At 43.5% G+C, this 18,811-nt stretch overlaps 1 protein-coding gene across 3 annotated transcripts in view; it reads left to right on the top strand.

The window, feature by feature from the left end:
* The window catches only part of galnt14 (UDP-N-acetyl-alpha-D-galactosamine:polypeptide N-acetylgalactosaminyltransferase 14 (GalNAc-T14)), a 73,529-nt gene that overhangs the window by 6,541 nt on the left and 48,177 nt on the right, over window positions 1-18,811 (top strand). For all 3 annotated transcript variants that reach the window (XM_059982692.1, XM_059982691.1, XM_059982690.1), the window contains exon 2: window positions 16,596-16,765. In XM_059982692.1, coding sequence (XP_059838675.1) covers window positions 16,596-16,765 — 170 coding nt within the window. The remainder of the gene's footprint in view (window positions 1-16,595; window positions 16,766-18,811) is intronic.

Raw genomic sequence — 18,811 nt, 5'->3', positions numbered from 1 at the left:
TACTTATCTGACGGGAAACACGAGATCTGGAACAACCCTCACTAAATGCTGGAGGAACTCTGCAGGTCAGACTGTATCTAAGGAGGGAAGTGCACAGTTGACCTTTTGGACATCAACCCCTTTATCAGGAACTGGATGCCCGTCTCACCCGCTGCTTTTGGCAGCTCTGCACCCTCTGTGTGAAAAAGCTGCTCAATGTCCCCTTTAAATCTCTCAGCTGATCTTAAATTTATACCCTCTTGTTTTTGGCACCTCCTCCCCTGGAAAATAAATTGTGTGCTTTCCCCTTGCCTTGTACACTCCAGTCAGAATGGGGGCAGGTGAGGGGTGGCATCTGTGGGGGGGGGGGGCAGAACCTTGGCATGGGGTCCCGTGTGTACAATAGAGCCAACACCCCGAGACAGGACACTGCACTCTGAAACCTGCCCAGCTCTCCGAGCAGCCCTGCAACCTTCTCCCCGTCTTCTCACCCACGCCTCGCCTCCTCCCTGAGCCTTTCCCTCATCGCCTTCGACCCCACCCCAAACTCCTCCTCGAACCACTCCCCCATTTCCTCCCTCGCCCTTCTCTTTATCTCCTCCCTCGACCTTTTGCTCATCTCCGCCCAGCTAGCCTGATCCCATCAGCTCCCACTGTCGACTCTGGGTTCAGCATAACTGGCAGGATGGTGTGCAATGACTGCTCTCACTGTCTGCACACCAACCTGCCTCTCGGGGATGCTTTGATGTTGAGGCAAGTCTCTGTATACAGGCTACAATTATATTTTTATTTGTCCTGACCTAAGTTTCAATGTTCCACATGTCTGATTGAGTCACCATTTTAAGGAGACTGATTATGAAGATGGATGAGAGTTCACACACACAGATGGGGACAGGCTGTATTGCTTGACTGATAGGCCAGGGTTTGTGATCTTTGCAAACTTCTATGCCCCCCACCCCTCAAAGTAAATGTATTATGAAGTATGTATCTGTCACCGTACACTACTCTGCGACTGCTGTCTTTGGGGGCATTCCCACCCTTCATTTTATCCACCCTGCTCTAAAGTAAATCCCAGTTATTTAATTTCCCATTGTGGAGTCACACAGCACAGAAATAGACTTTTGGCCAGCTTCTCCATGGTGATCAAGTTCAGGTTAGGCTTAGGGTCACCCTGCTCAATCTCTCTCCTTAGCTCAGTCCCTTGAGTCCTGGCAATGTCCTCATCAATCTCCACTGCTCTCTTTTCAGCTCAGTGGCTTCTTTCCTATGACAGGGCCACCAAAACTGAGCACGACTTTCCAAATGAGACCTCATCAACACCACGGACAACTGGAGAGTTTCTCCCAGCCTCGATGCTCACTGCCCTGATTGATGAAGTCGAGCTTTCTTCAGCACCCTGTCTACCATCAATGTCTCTGTTAGGGAACGTGTGCAAGAACTCTGTTGCTGCTCCATTTGGGAATAGGTTCTACTTTCCCAACATCCTGGAGCACTGATGGTGGTGATGAACGTTCCATTGGATGTTCCCACATTTGCAGCACAGCAGCCGGCTTCAGTTATACATCACAATGGGCGGGGGAGACCCTCACATACTCACGGGGAAGAGTGGATCGAGGCAGCACCTCACCGTTCAACCTGCGTATGATCCTGGGACCTGAAGGGCTCGGCCCAGAGAGGTTGTCCAATGCCCAAGGAATTGCAATTAATTTCTTACTCTCATATGCAGCAAGGCAGAATATGTGAGAAGGATGTAACTAAGCTAGAGAATGTGCAGAAAAGATTCACAAGTCAGTTACTGGGATGAAAAGGCTTGAGTTGAGACTGTGTTGGCTGGGACTGTTTTAATGTAGAAGGCTGAGGGGTGACCTTATTGAGGTTTATAAAATCATGAGGGGTGCAGATTATGATGAATGGTCACAGGTCTTTTCCCCATGGTAAGGGAATCTAAAACTAGAAGAGTTAGGTTGAAGGTGAGAGGGGTGAGATTTAAAGGGGACCTGAGGGGCAATTTTCTAACACTGGGGTGGTGGCTACACCGAACAGGCTGCCGAAGGAAATGGTAGAGTTGGATACAATTACAGCAGTTACATGGATAGGAGGGTTTTAAAGAGACATGGTCCAAACGTGGGCAAGTGGGGCTTAGCTCAGGTAGGGAACATTTGAGGCATGGATTACCAGGAGTCCTGCTGGAAGGTATAAGCCTGAACCATCGACTGTTTACTCTTCTCCATGGGTGCAGCCTGACCTGCTGAGCTCCCTCAGCACGTTGCATGTGTTAGTCTGGACAAAAAGGGCCGAAGGGTACGAGGTTAGGGAAGTGAATGAGCAGAGAGCAAAAGAGAGAGATAAATAAAAGATTGTAGACTATTGGAAGGACTCAATACAAGGAGTGGAGTTTAATAATGACACTGACACCGAACCATTCAAGGTATGGAGATGATGGGCAAGAGGCCCTAGTTGGATGCAGGTGGGGTGTGGATGTTGTAAGCTTACACTGAATTATAATTAACAGAGGTGATGAGTGCTGAGCAGGCAAGATGGAGTCAGGGTCTGCTCAACCTGTCACCGAAGGTTCCCTCGATGTCTGAGGGAAAGGAGAGGAGGTGGCACGGGAGGGCAGTCATGGTTGGGAAGTTCAGCTCATCAAGCGACAAATCTTTTCAGAGTGGGAGACTGGTTAAGAAGGAGACGAGGCTGCTGGTGTAGAGTCAGGCTTCAGAGTCTGGGCTGACACCCTTGCACACAGTGAACAGTAAGGCTGAACAGGCAGCACCTTGTAATCATATAAAACTTATTTATATCAAAGTTATGCAGACAGCCAACCAACTGGTGGGTGCATTCAAAGACGTCTTCAATCTGGCATTGCTGCATTCAGAAGTTCCCATCTGCTACAAGAGGGCTTACCCATCAAGAAACTACCAATCTCTGCCTTGAATGTACCCAATAACTTGGCTTCCACGGCCCTCTCTGGCAATGAATTCCACTGGTTCACTCCTTTCTGGCAGAAGAAATGCCTCCTCATTTCAGTTCTGAAGGGACTTCCCTTTATTCTGAGGCTGTGTCCTCAGATCCTGCACTCTTCCATTACTGGAAATATCTCCATGTCCGCTCTATCTAGGCCTTCAGTGTCTCGTAGGTTTCAATGAGATCCCTCCTTCATCCTTCTGAACTCCACTGAGCACAGGCCCAGAGGCACCAGAAGCTCCTCATACGTTAAGTCTTTCAGTCCTGAGATCAATAGTTTCTACTGTGTATTGTGAGCAAATTGATATTGTTGTTGATAATGGACAATCAGTTTACTGTAGTAAGGTGGAGTGGGCATAGGTTGAAGATGAGTTTGTTTGTTTGTTTAAGATGAGAGGGATCGGAAGTGGAGAGAGTGAGCAGTTTCAAATTTCTGGGTGTCAAGATCTCTGAGGATCGAACCTGGTCCCAAAATATTGATGCAGTTATAAAGAAGGCAAGACAATGACTTTACTTTATTTGGAGTTTGAAGAGATTTGGTATGTCAACAAATACACTCAAAAATCTTATAGATGCACCATGGAGAGCATTCTGACAGGCTGCATCAGTGTCTGGTATGGGGGTGGGGGTCTATTGCACAGGACCGAAAGAAGCTACAGAGGATTGTAAATTTAGTTGGCTCCATCTTGGCTGCTAACCTACAAGTACCTAGGACATCTTTAAGGAGCGGTGTCTCAGAAAGGCAGCGTCCATTATTAAGGACCTCCAGCACCCAGGACATGCCCTTTTCTCACTGTTACCATCAGGTAGGAGGTACAGAAGCCTGAAGACACACACTCAATGATTTAGGAACAGCTTCTTCCCCTCTGCCATCCGATTCTTAAGTAGCCATTGAAACCTTGGACACTACATCACTTTTTAAAAATATATAGTATTTCTGTTTTTTACATGATTTTTAATCTATTCAATATACGTATACTGTATAATGTGTTGGCATGTGGCCAAGTGGTTAAGGCGTTCGTCTAGTGATTTGAAGGTCGCTAGTTCGAGCCTTGGCTGAGGCTGCGTGTGTGTCCTTGAGCAAGGCACTTAACCACACGTTGCTCTGTGATGACACCGGTGCCAAGCTGTATGGGTCCTAATGCCCTTCCCTTGGACAACATCGGTGGCGTGGAGAGGGGAGACTTGCAGCTTGAGCAACTGCCAGTCTTCCATTTAAAAAAAACCCTGGAAACTTCCCAAGGCACAAATCCGTGGTCTGTTGAGACTAACGGAGGCCTACATACACTGTATAACGTATGCTGAATAAGATTTATTTATTGCTTATTATTTTGTTTTCTATATTATGTATTGCATCGAACTGCTACTGCTAAGTTAACAAATTTCGTGTCACATGCCAATGATAATAAACCTAATTCTGATTCTGTATCCTGATACAGGGAAAAGCTTTTGATTAGTGTGTCATCCGGACAGGTCATAAGTACCTTGAGGAGGGTAAAAGGAAGCAGAATGCAGTGAACAGCTCTCCTTGTTGCCTTTCCACACAGGGAGATGGCTGCTTTCTTGTCTGAGAAAGTCAGTGAGACGGGTGTGTATGCCTGGTGTTGGGTACTCGGGGTTTATGGCTGCTCAGAGGCAGGTAAATGAATGGTCATCCTGAGGTGTTGTTTCCTCTTCCCACAATATGTCATTCCACTCGGTAGGAATTTTCCACAAGGACTTTGTAGCTGGCATAAAGGATGCTGAGAGAACAAGCTGCTTTGTGATGAGGTCTGAAAATATCAATTATTCAAGGCTTTTCGTGCTTGGTTGCAGGTTGTTGTTGAAATTAATTGTCGTGGAAGGAAATTGAGCGATATGATTAGGATTGTGTTCTTGGCAGGGCACAGAAATGGGAGAGGATGATTACATTAAAGACAGGTACATGCTGGAAACCAGGGAGAGCAGTGGATTTCACTTTGATCTGGGCTTCACTGGCAAGTTGAACAAATACTGCCCATCCCTCACTGCTCCTTCGGAAGGTGCGAGTGAACCACCTCCCTGAACTGCTGTAGTCCCTAGGAATTGTAGAGTTGTATAGCAGAGAAAAGGGTTCTTCATCCATGGTACCAGAATGCCCACCTGAGCTGGTCCCACTTACCTGTGTTAAACCCATACCTCTCCAAACCTTTCCTTATCATGTTGTTATTGTATGTGCCTCCAATCATATACTGACCTCCCTCTGTGCACAAGTTCCTATTAAATCTCTCCCCTTTAAACCCATGCCACTTCATTTTTGATTCTCCAACCCTGGAAAAAAGATTCTTACTTCTCCAACGTGGTGAAGGTGTTGTTGTGATCTCGCTACAGAGGAAGTTTTGGGATGTGGACCCAGTAATATTGAAGGAACCTGATATATTCCCAAGTCAGGATGATGTGTGACTTGGAGAGGAACCTGTGGGTGGTGGTGTTACCCTGCACCCAATGCCCTTGTCCTTGCAGGTAGAGGGGGCTGGTTTGGGAACTGCCAGCAGAGTGGCCTGGGTGAGTGCCTGCTGTGTGTTTTGTAGCCCGGAGGTGGAGGGAGTGAAAATTTAGGATGAGAGATGTTGTGCTGATCAAATGACTACTTTGTCCTGGACAACCAATGCTTGAATTTGTGGAAATCTCTCTTTATTCTGTGTTCCAGGAGAATGATCTTCCCAAGATCTCTCCTCATCCTGGAATCTGGGCAACATCCTGGTAAATCTGCCCACAGGGCAACCTCTCTCTCTTGCATCTGGAACCCCAGTTACATGACATCCATGGTGGTGTATCTGGGGTGAGACCCCTCTCTCTGGGTATGGTAGCCCAGTGACACCGCCCCCACCCGTCCCTGTCCTGTGCCCACCATGAGTATGTGTCACTGGGGCAAGACCTTGCCCTGAATCTGGAACTCCCTGAGTTCAAAGGTCAAATTTAATGTCAGGGAAATGTATACAATATACATCCTGAAATACTTTTTCTTCACAAACATCCACGAAAACAGAGAGGTGCCCCAAAGAATGAATGACAGTTAAACGTGAGAACCCCAAAGTGGTGTATTAACCTCCAGATTCAAAGCCATTGACCCTTTGGCTTCTTCCCTCTCGCCTGGCCCTGATGTTCTAATGATCTGTGGATAGAGACATAGAATGATGGAGGCATATGGCATGGAAACGGATCCTTCATCCTGACTCTTCCATCCTGACCACATTACCCGCCTTAACTAACCCCATTTGCCAGCATTTGACTCCAAACCCCGTAAACCAGGGGTTCCCAACCTTTTTTATGCCATGGTCCAGTGCCTTAAAGCAAGGGATGCGTGGAGCCCTACTCTAAGCCTTCCTGTGCAAATGTCTTTTAAACATTGTATTTGTACCTGTCTCTTCTGGCAGCTCATTCCACTGTTGGCGTGAAGAGGTTGCGCCCCAGGTTCCCTTCAAATCTCTCCCCTCTCACCTTAAACTTGTGCCGTCTAGTTGCAGACCTCCCTCCCCCATTATGCAGGGCCTGAGCTTTCTCTGGCGGTTTACGGTTTAAAAGTTTTCAACTTCATTCGATATGTATAATTAAAGTTGGTCTGCTTAACAGTTAATATTGCTCTGGATGCTAATGCCTTCACTCGGAGCACTGACAGTGCTCTCTCAGCAATCTCAGGTATATTGTTCCATGAGTTGTCTCAACTAATCATAAAACAAGGAGCAGAGACAGGAGGAGGCCATTCAGCCCCTCAGACCTGCCCCACCATTCAATAAGACCGAGGCTAATCTTGCACCCGGTCGCTTCGTCCCCAACCCAATATCCCTGTACTCACTCAACATGCAAAAATCTCCAGGTAATAAATTCAACGAGCAAAGAGCAAACACTGCAGATGCTAGAAATCTGAGAAAAATGGTGCTGGAAACACTTGGCGGCCAGGCAGCATGTGGAGAGAGACAAAAAGGCACCACTTCAGGTTGAGGCCCTTTGTCAGACAATACATCCCACTCTTGATGACTTTACTGATTTATTATTGGTTACTGGGATGCAGCAAAGAGCTTCTGATTTTGCTTCATCCAGTCAGATTTTGCCGTTCTGTGTACACTGAAGTCGTAACAATAAATGGAATGCAGAATACAGTGATACACTGACCAAGTCCAGGAGCCTCAATCAGGTAGATTGGGAGATGATTATGAGTTCATCGTTACCTCTGAAGCTGTCCTTGGGCCCAGTGGTACGTGTTCTCAGGTTTTTGTATCTTCTATCTGATGGGAGGGGAGAGAATGACGAGGAAGGGAGGGGCTCTTCAGCTGCGTTACTGAGGCAGCGGGTAGTGTACTCAGTCCATGGAGGGAAACTGGTCCAAGTGGAAGTTGATTTTCTGAGCCGCACATTCACAGGATGTAACTGCCATGACGGTTACGATCAGCTGTTTGTGGCAGCAGCACAGTGCATTATGAACATGGGTAATGGACTGGACCGCACTCACCCCCCTGTGATTTCTGGCAGTCTTGGGCAGAGCGCTTATCATACTAAGCTGTGATGCATCCAAAGGTCACATTATTCTTTTAAGGGGTGATGTTCAGATTTTATCAGCCTGCTTGGGTGGGGCCTTTTTCCAAATAACGATTGTGGACTTCCTTCCTCTGAATGTCCCCAAGATGGAATCATTCCCTGCTGTGGGTTGAATAGACTCCTGGAATGACGTGACTGAGCTACAGAGAGAGATCGGAATGCTGGATTTATGTGCTAGAACTGAGATATACGAGAGGAGACATCATTGAAAAATATAAAATCCTGATGGAACTGGGCAGGCTAGAAGCTGGAAAGTTGTTCCTGATGGTAGGGAAATCGAGATCATGGCCTAAGAATGGAGGGTCAGTCTTTTAAGACTGAGGTGAGGAGGAATTTATTCACTCAGAGGGCAAACAAACTGGAATTCATTTCAGCAGAAAGCAATGGAGGTCTGGTCATGAAAGATACTCATGAGGATTTAGGTATAATTCCAATAGATACAAGATCAAGGGTTCTAATAGAGAAAAGGATTGTGAAAGCTGGTTAAAGGAATTAGGATTTATCTTTTACAGTATTTTTATTCATAAGAAAAAATCAAGATTTACAGAGTGCCACACATAGATACATCTCAACATAAATTGTGTACATTCATATATTGTGATAAAATTAATCAAAATATTATAGCACATCACATAAAGGTATACCACTCCATAATCAAAAATTTAAAGATAGGTCATACATCATAAAATAAATTTTTTATATATTAAATAAAGTCAACCCCCCTACCAGCTACCAAAGGAAAAAGCTGATGGATGATAATGGATAATTAGAGAAAAAATATATTCGTTTAAGAAGAGAAGATACAAATATACATAAAAGTCTGCGCACTGTTAAGCTTTATAAATTGGAAAAGTAATTTAGGAAAGGTCCCCAGATATCATAAAAAGATCGTTTCGAATTTAAGACTGAGATGTGGATCTTCTCTAAATTTAAATAAGACATAATATCGCGTAGTCATTGAAGATGTGTAGGGGGGTAGACTCCTTCCATTTAAGCAAGATTGCTCTCCTTGCTAAAAGTGACGTAAAAACTAAAACCTGTAGGTTAGGAGTATTTAAAGTTATATCTTCATTTGCAATAATACCAAACAAGGCGGTAAGGGGATTTGGGTCAAATTGGACCCTAGAAAGTTGTGAGAAGGTATGGAATACTTCCAGCCAAAACTTTTCAATTTTAGGGCAAAACCAAAACATATGAATTAAAGAGACATCAGCAGAGTTGCATTTATTACAAAGTGGAGAAACGTTCAGATAAAAACTGGAGAGCTTCTGTTTAGAAATGTAAGCTCTATGAACCACTTTAAATTGTAGAAGGGAATGATGAGCACAGAAAGATGATTTATTAACCTGTTTACGAATTTTATTCCATCTTTCATCAGAAATCTGACAATTTAGGTCATCCTCCCAAGCTTTTTTTATTTTGTCTAAAAAGTCTTGTCTAGAATCAATCAACAAGTAATAGAGCCATTAACAAAAGGTTTTAAATTTAAAAGATCATCCAGTAAATTTTTATCAGGACCTATAGGAAAATTAACTATAGCTAATTGGGAATGTATGAGATCTGTAATTTGTAGGTATCTGTAAAAATGTGTTTTTGGGAGTGCAAATTTAGTTGACAATTGGTCAAATGAAGCAAAAAATCCTGAGATAAACAGGTCCCCAAAACACTTAATACCTAGTACATCCCAATCCTTAAAGACTTTGTCAGTCATGGAAGGGATTTAAAAAAAAATAATCAAGGAGAATGGGAGATGATAATGAAAAATTCGCTAAACCAAAAAATGTTCTAAATTGAGACCAGATCCTTAAACTTTGCTTAACAATTATGTTATCTGTTGTTTTATTTGCTGAAAAAGAAGAGTATGATCCAAGAAGAGAAACAATAGAGGAAATTTTTACAGAATTAACTTCTAAGGAGACCCATGATGGGCAATCTTTATGATAAATATAATAGGACCAGAAAGTAATATTCCTTTTGTTGGCAGCCCAATAGTAAAACCTAAAATTAGGTAGGGCTAATCCACCCATCTCTTTATTTCTTTGTAGGTAAACTTTACTTAAACGAGCTTGTTTATTATTCCAAATATAAGGTGTTATAGGAGGGAGGGATATTACAGGAGTGATAGGAAAGGAAAGGAGGTGGGGTAGCATTGCTGGTTAGAGAGGAGATTAACGCAATAGAAAGGAAGGACATTAGCCTGGAGGATGTGGAATCGATATGGGTAGAGCTGCATAACACTAAGGGGCAGAAAACACTGGTGGGAGTTGTGTACAGGCCACCTGACAGTAGTAGTGAGGTTGGGGATGGCATTAAACAGGAAATTAGAAATGTGTGCAATAAAGGAACAGTAGTTATAATGGGTGACTTCAATCTACATATAGATTGGGTGAACCAAATTGGTAAGGGTGCTGAGGAAGAGGATTTCTTGGAATGTATGCGGGATGGTTTTCTGAACCAACATGTCAAGGAACCAACTAGAGAGCAGGCCATTCTACACTGGGTATTGAGCAATGAGGAAGGGTTAGTTAGCAACCTTGTTGTGCGAGGCCCTTTGGGTAAGAGTGACCATAATATGGTGGAATTCTTCATTAAGATGGAGAGTGACATAATTAATTCAGAAACAAAGGTTTTGAACTTAAAGAAGGGTAACTTTGAAGGTATGAGACGTGAATTAGCTAAGATAGACTGGCAAATGATACTTCAAGGGTTGATGGATATGCAATGGGTATTTAAAGCATTTAAAGATCACATGGATGAACTACAACAATTGTTCATTCCAGTTTGGCAAAAGAATAAACCAGGGAAGGTAGTGCACCCGTGGCTGACAAGGGAAATTAGCGAAAGTATCAAGTCCAAAGAAGAAGCATATAGATTAGCAAAAAAAAAAGTGGCACACCTGAGGACTGAGAGAAATTCACAGACCAGCAGAGGAGGACAAAGGGCTTAATTAGGAAAGGGAAAAAAGATTATGAGAGAAAGCTGGCAAGGAACATAAAAACTGACTGTAAAAGCTTTTATAGATACGTGAAAAGAAAAAGATTGGTCAAAACAAATGTAGGTTCTTTACAGTCAGAAATAGGTGAATTGATCATAGGGAACAAGGTCATGGCAGACCAATTGAATAACTACTTTGGTTCTGTCTTCACTAAGGAGGACATAAATAATCTTCCAGAAATAGTAAGGGACCGAGGGTCTAGTGAGATGGAGGAACTGAGGGAAATACATGTTAGTAGGGAAGTGGTGTTAGGTAAATTGAAGGGATTAAAGGCAGATAAATCCCCAGGGCCAGATGGTCTGCATCCCAGAGTGCTTAAGGAAGTAGCCCAAGAAATAGTGGATGCATTAGTGATAATTTTTCAAAACTCCTTAGATTCTGGATTAGTTCCTGAGGATTGGAGGGTGGCTAATGTAACCACACTTTTTAAAAAAGGAGGGAGAGAGAAACTGGAGAATTATAGACCAGTTAGTCTGACATTGGTGGTGGGGAAAATGCTAGAGTCGGTTATCAAAGATGTGATAACAGCACATTTGGAAAGAGGTGAAATCATCAGACAAAGTCAGCATGGATTTGTGAAAGGAAAATCATGTCTGACGAATCTTATAGAATTTTTTGAAGATGTAACTAGTAGAGTGGATAGGGGAGAGCCAGTGGATGTGGTATATTTAGATTTTCAAAAGGCTTTTGACAAGGTCCCACACAGGAGATTAGTGTGCAAACTTAAAGCACACGGTATTGGAGGTATGGTATTGATGTGTAAGAGAATTGGTTGGCAGACAGGAAGCAAAGAGTGGGAGTAAACGGGACCTTTTCAGAATGGCAGGCAGTGACTAGTGGGGTACCGCAAGTCTCAGTGCTGGGACCCCAGTTGTTTACAATATATATTAATGATTTAGACGAGGGAATTAAATGCAGCATCTCCAAGTTTGCGGATGACACGAAGCTGGGTGGCGGTGTTAGCTGTGAGGAAGATGCTAAGAGGATGCAGGATGATTTGGATAGGTTAGGTGAGTGGGCAAATTCATGGCAGATGCAATTTAATGTGGATAAATGTGATGCAATGTTTGGTTGCAAGAACAGGAAAACAGATTATTATCTGAATGGTGGCCGATTAGGAAAAGGGGAGATGCAACGAGACCTGGGTGTCATTGTACACCAGTCATTGAAGGTGGGCATGCAGGTACAGCAGGTGGTGAAAAAGGCAAATGGTATGTTGGCATTCATAGCAAAAGGATTTGAGTACAGGAGCAGGGAGGTTCTACTGCAGTTGTACAAGGCCTTGGTGAGACCGCACCTAGAGTATTGTGTGCAGTTTTGGTCCCCTAATCTGAGGAAAGACATTCTTGCCATAGAGGGAGTACAAAGAAGGTTCACCAGATTGATTCCTGGAATGGCAGGACTTTCATATGAAGAAAGACTGGATCGACTAGGCCAGGGGTCAGCAACCTTTACCACTGAAAGAGCCATTTGGACCCGTCTCCCACAGAAAAGAAAACACTGGGAGCCACAAAACCCGTTTGACATTTAAAATGAAATAACACTGCATACAACGTTTTTTTTGCCTTTATGCTATGTATAAACAAACTATAATGTGTTGCATTTATGAAATTGATGAACTCCTGCAGAGAAAACGAAATTACATTTCTGCATGCAACAAAAACATTTTGAACTCCGAAAAAAAGACGTTGGGTTGAAGGTTACTTTTAAGTAAAATACTCAGTCTATTTGAGTCCTTCTTGTATTTATGAAAAACGCCAAACTTAAATTGTCCGCCAGCAGCAAACCAAAAATAACGTCAGCCAGCTGTCAACCTGAAAAATAAAAGGACTATTTCACTGAACCATGAAAAAATATGAATATATGTAAAATAATAGGCAATTAAAATATATATCATACTTGGTTAATGGGATTTCTGCTCCTGGACCTCAGCGCACAGCGTCGGCACATCAGGGCTGTATGACGTCACCTTCATCTTTACACAGGATCGCAAGCTGTCATCTGTGAGGCATGCTGGATGCTTGTTTTTAATAAAGTTCACGTTGGAGAACACCTGCTCACGTACATATTTGGATCCAAAGATTGACAGGACTCCAAGCGCGTACTTTTTAATGTTTACATAAATGTCGGGGATAGCATTCCATGTTTCGAACACAAGTTTGTCCGGTTTGGGGAGGTTTTCAATATCACTCCATTTGTGATTCTGAGCAAGAACGGCCTTCTGACGGGCAACATCTTCAAGGTGTGCTGTCAAGCGTCTAAACTTGGACACCCATATGTCTTTGTCGGCCATGTCGGCCAGTTCCATCTCAAGATCAGGTTGACTCACGCCTGCCAATGCAGTCGTATTCAGTAGGGATGGATCGATGCTTAGGGGAGTGACCGGGAAGGATAATGTGTTTTTTACCTCTCTGAACTCACAGAGGTGTTTCCCAAACGATGTTTGCATTGCGATGATTGCAGAATGTAAATACTCCGAATTTATCATGTCGTGAGCTTGTTTGAACTCTCTCAAATTGGGGAAGTGAGACAATGTGCCTTTCTGTAAATCTCTGGCAAGCACTGTCAACATGTGCTCAAATGCCAAAACATCCTCCAACATGTGCAGGGCTGTGCGTCCTTTCCCCTGAAGAGCTGTGTTCAGCGTGTTCAGGTGCGCTGTCATGTCTACCATGAAGTGTAGCTTTTCCAGCCACTCTGGCTGTTCCAGCTCAGGAAAGGTGAGCCCTTTGCTGCCCAGGAAAGTTTTCACTTCTTGCAGACACGTGACAAAGCACCTCCCCTCTTGATAGCCACCGGACTGTTGTGCAGCAGGAGATCAGAATATGCGCTTTCCAGCTCATCCAGTAACAAACGGAATTGACGGTGATTTAAACTTTTTGCCATTATTTTATTGACAATCTGAATGACAACATCCATTACTTCTGTGCATTCTGGAGGAAATGTTCATACGCACAGTGCCTCTTGGTGCAAGATGCTGTGAAAAGTCAGCAGCCTTCTGTCCAGTGACTTCTGCAGTAAAGCCACAAATCCCTTGTGTGCTCCTGTCATAAGGTGCCCCATCAGTAGCTACTGACACCAGGTGGGTGGTCTTTATTCCTTTGGCTCTTAAACAATTCAAGACAGCCTCACAGATGTCCTCCCCCTGTGTTTGGCCTTTTAAGAGGTATCAACTCAATCATTTCTTCCCGTGGCCCAGCAGAGTTTACATACCGGCAGAACAACGCTATTTGTTCAATATCACCTTTGTCTTTAGACTCGTCACAGGCAATCGAGTAGGCCACAGCTGAATTGATGTCTTTAATTTGCTGTATTGTGATGTCTTCTGCCATTTTTATGGTTCTGTCTTTGACAGTCTTTGCAGAGAGGGGCATATCCCTGATCTTCTGCACAATTTCACTCTTGTTTTTAAAGTCCGTGAATAGATGATCTGAAATCTTAATGAAAGATTCTTTTATATATTCACCATCTGTAAACTGCTTCCCGTGCCTGACTATTTCCTGAGCGGCAACAACACTAGCAAATGTCGTTGATTTTCCAGACTTCATCCACTTCTGGAAATGATTTTTGCTCAGATCAACCTTCTGCATCAGTTCCGAAACGGCTTTTTTTCTCTCATCTCCATCCGGATGAGCAAAGGCTGCGTGTTTATTCTGGAAATGTCTTGCGACTTTTGAATTTTTGTTGTTTGCTAGTTTCTCATTGCATATTAAGCATACCGGTAAACCAGTATCGTCAACAGTGAAAGCAAATGAATCTGCCCACGTATCATTAAACATTCTGTTTTCTTCAGTCACTTTTCTTTTTTTAGAATTCTCCATAGTTAGCCTACCTTGGATCGAGAAATTAAAGAAATCGCGCACTGGCCGGTGTCAGGCATTGGCAGTGGTGACGTATATTAATAGCAACAAAAAACACATTTTATTTAGATTGTACAAGATCACCATAATCTTCAAATTTAGAATTACATTTCAAAAACTAACAAACTAACATAAAATACATTTTAATTAAATACTCATCATTTATCTTCCAAAGCCACAGGGAGCCGCAGCACAGAGATGAAAGAGCTGCATGCGGCTCCGGAGCCGCGGGTTGCCGACCCCCGGGCTAGGCTTATATTCACTGGAATTTAGAAGAGTGAGGGGGGATCTTATTGAAACATATAAAATTCTAAAGGGATTGGACAGGCGAGATGCAGGAAGATTGTTTCCGATGTTGTGAAGTCCAGAACGTGGGGTCACAGTTTAAGGATAAAGGGGAAGCCTTTTAGGACCGAGATGAGGAAAAACTTCTTCACACAGAGAGTGGTGAATCTGTGGAATTCTCTGCCACAGGAAACAGTTGAGGCCGGTTCATTGGCTATATTTAAGAGGAAGTTAGATATGGCCCCTGTGGCTAAAGGGATCGGGGGTATGGAGAGAAAGCAGGTACAGGGTTCTGAGTTGGATGATCAGCCATGATCATACTGAATGGCGGTGCAGGCTCGAATGGCCCACTCCTGCACCTATTTTCTATGTTTCTATGTTAAAATTGAATCTAAAGAATCAAAGTATGTCTTAGGAATAAAAATAGGTAAAGCCTGAAAAAGATATAAAAATTTAGGAAGAATCTTCATTTTAATCGAATTCATTCGGTCAATTAGGGATAAAGAAAGAGGAGACCATTTAGAAAGCGTCTTTTTCACATAATTCAATAAGGGGTTTAAGTTTTCTTTAAATAAATTCTTGAAGTTTTTAGTAATTGTTACACCTAGATATGTAAATTGACTTGTAACAGCTTGGAATGGAAATCTGGCATTTGATGACAATAGGTCATTTAAAGGAAACAGCTCACTTTTATGTAAGTTCAGCTTATATCCTGAAAATTAACTGAACTGGGAAATTAAAGAAAGAACCAAAGGTAAAGAAGTTTCAGTGTTAGAGATAAAAAGTAAAATATCATCAGCGTATAATGAAATTTTATGAGTCATACCTTCCCTTAGTATACCAGAAATGTCATTAGATTCTCAAAATGCTATCGTTAAGGGTTCTATAGCTAAAGCAAAAAGTAAAGGACTAAGAGGGCAACCTCGTCTAGTTCCCCACTGTAATTTAAAGGGCTTAGAAATTTGGGAGTTAGTAATAACCTGAGCAGTAGGAGACAGGTAAATTAATTTAACCCAACGAATAAAATTAGGCCCAAAATTAAACTTTTCTAAGGTCTTAAAAAGATAATTCCACTCAATCCTATCGAAGGCTTTTTTCTGTATCTAAGGATAATATACACTCTGATTTTTTTTTGGATGGTGAATATATCACATTCGATAACTGATGTATATTAAAATGTGAGCAACAGTTTTTAATAAATCCTGTGATATAATAGATGGTATAATATTTTCAAGTCTTTGAGCTAAGATTTTTGATAACATTTTTGCATCAAAATTTAATAAAGAAATTGGTCTGTATGAAAAACATTCAGCTGGATTTTTTTTAAGAATAAGAGAAATAAAAGCTTCATAGGGAATTAGGATTTAATGGTTAAAAAGGTCAAGTGATCTAATTAAAGGCAGTGTAGTATAATAGTTGAAGAGATTGAGTGATTTGGTTAAAGGGATCAAGATCCAGTGGTTAAAAGGATCAGAGGATGTTATAGTTCATGGAATTGGGATCTATGTCTAAAGGGTTTGAGTATCTGAAGGCTAAAATGATCTCAGGATATGAAGCTGGGACACAGGACTGAAACCATGCCCATGGTCGTGTTGATTAATGGCATAGACTCAATGGGCTGAATGGCCTACTCCTGCAGCTAGTTACTGCAGAATGGATCTGTAGAATGTATTCCCACAGACGGCTGTGGAGGCCAAGGATACTTAAAGCAGAGGTTGATTAGTTCTTAATTAGTCAGGGTGTCATAGGTTACAGGGAGAAGGTGGGAGAATGGGTTTGAGAGGACTAATAAATAAGGCATGATGGAATGGCGGAGCAGACTCAATGGGCTCCTGTAGTCTTAGGCGACCGTACGTTTCCCTGTGGCTAATAATTTGGAACATTGTCCTCTGCAGAGCGAGGCCTGAGGTGTTGTCACAACATTCTACAATTCACACCCATCCTATTTCTGCACTCAGGACTTCCTGGAGGACTCTGAGGAAGAGTTTGGGACCTTCGATGAGAGGACATACCTGGAGGCCAAACGCTGGAAGCCTGGTGAAGACCCTTACAAACTGTATGCCTTCAACCATCGAGAGAGCGGCCGGGTGCCCAGCAGCAGGGCGATCAGGGACTCCAGGCACTACAGGTATTGAATTGGACTGACTTTATTTCTTACATCCTTCACATACATGAGGAATAAAAATCTGTACGTTACGTCTCCATCTAAATGTGCAATCATGGTAATTTATAATAATAGAACAATTAATGTAACATAGAAATACAGTTGCGTCAGCATGAATTAATCAGTCTGATGGCCTGGTGGAAGAAGCTGTTTGGAGCCTGTTGGTCCTGGCTTTTATGCTGTAGTACCGTTTCCCAGATGGTAGCAGCTGGAACAGTTTGTGGTTGGGGTGACTCGGGTCTCCAATGATCCTTCAGACCCGTTTACACACCTGTCTTTGTAAATGTCCTGAATCATGGGAAGTTCACAACTAATTGTGCTGGGCAGTCCACACCACTCTCTGCAGAGTCCTGCGACTGAGGGAAGTACAGTTCCCATACCAGGCAGTGATGCAGCCAGTCAGGATGCTCTCAACTATGCCCCTGTAGAAAGTTCTTAGGATTTGGAGTTCATACCAAACTTCCTCAACTGTCTGAGGTGAAAGAGGCACTGTTGTGCCCTTTTCACCACACAGCCAGTATGTACAGACCACGTGAGATCCTCGGTGATGTGTATGCTGCGGAACTTAAAGCTGTTCACCCTCTCAACCCCAGATCCATTGATGTCAATAGGGGTTAGCCTGCCTCCATTCCTCCTGTCGTCCACAATCAGCTCCTTTGTTGTTGCAACATTGAGGGAGAGGTTGTTTTCTTGACACCATCGTGTCAGGGTGATGACTTCTTCTCTGTAGGCTGCTCCATTATTATTTGAGCATAGGCCAGTGTAGCTTCGTCAGCAAATTTAATTAGCAGATTGGAGCTGTGGGTGGTGACAAAGTCATGGATATACAGAGAGTAAAGGAGAGGGCTTAGGACACAGCCTTGAGGGGCTCCTGTGTTGAGGGTCAGAGAGGCAAAGGTGAGGGAGTCCATTTTTACCACCTGCGGATGATCTGACAGGAAATCCAGCATCCAGCTACACAAGGTAGGGTGAAGGCCGAGGTCTCTGAGCTTCTTGTCGAGCCTGGAGGGAATTATGGTGTTGAATGCTGAACTGTAGTCCAAGAATAGCATTCCCACATAAGTGTCCCTTGTCTCCGAGTGTGTAAGGACGGTGTGTAGAGCTGTAGTTCTTCAGTATAGTCCAAACAGCGCTGAGGCTGGTAAAGTGAAATGAAACTAGGAAGGTCAGACAGTGTCTGTGTGAAGAGCTACCATTTCTGGTGATGGCATGGGGACAGACCCATGTCCCAGCTCACTCCTGATTGAGCTTGGTTTTTGTTCTGCTTGCTGGCAGAGTGGGCAGTCCAGTGGTACATTGAACTGTCTCTCAGTATCAGAGACCAGAATTCCATCCTGACCTCAAGTACTGACTGTGTGGAGTTTGCACATCCTCCCTGTGACCATGTGGGACCCTCCTGAGTGCTCTGGTTCCCTCTCTCACCCCCAAGATGTGCAGGCCGAAGGGCAAGTTGCTCCAGTTGTGTGGGGGAGAGCTGGTGGGGATTAGGGTCAGTGTAGGTGGTTGATGGACAGCACGGACTCGATAGGCTGAAGGGCCTGGTTCCCTTGTGTAGTTCTCTCTAATTCTGACAGATCCCTTCACCCTGACGTTTCCCCTTGACCCCTGACCTCTTCACTATTTCTTTCTCCCTGGCCCTGTGACAACTTGAGGGACTTACTTCCCAACCCCTGACCCCTTCCTTCGTGCTCTCCCTTGCCCTTTCACCCCAGATGTGCCCCTCCCGCCTTCTCTGGGCCTTTTGTGAACCACTAACCTGTCACAGCTCTCGATACTCACCAATCGTTGGGGACAGACCTCTCACATGTGAAAAGACAAACTCCTAAACAGAAGCTTCAGCCCACTACGTCTAATCTTGGAGAATATCTGCGTCCTGTCCTCTTTGTATTACCGCAGTTTATGTGTGTTTGACACAATCTGTTTGGATGAGACAGGAATAAACCAGTTATCAATTCTGTTCCTCTTTGGGCCTTGGTGAGAGGCAAGGTCCACAACTTGTGCAATCCTTCA

This window comes from Hypanus sabinus, chromosome 10 (assembly GCF_030144855.1).
Source record: "Hypanus sabinus isolate sHypSab1 chromosome 10, sHypSab1.hap1, whole genome shotgun sequence".
NCBI lineage: Eukaryota > Metazoa > Chordata > Chondrichthyes > Myliobatiformes > Dasyatidae > Hypanus > Hypanus sabinus.
Note: the sequence above shows the minus strand (reverse complement) of the source record. Positions and strands in the feature narration are given on the sequence as shown.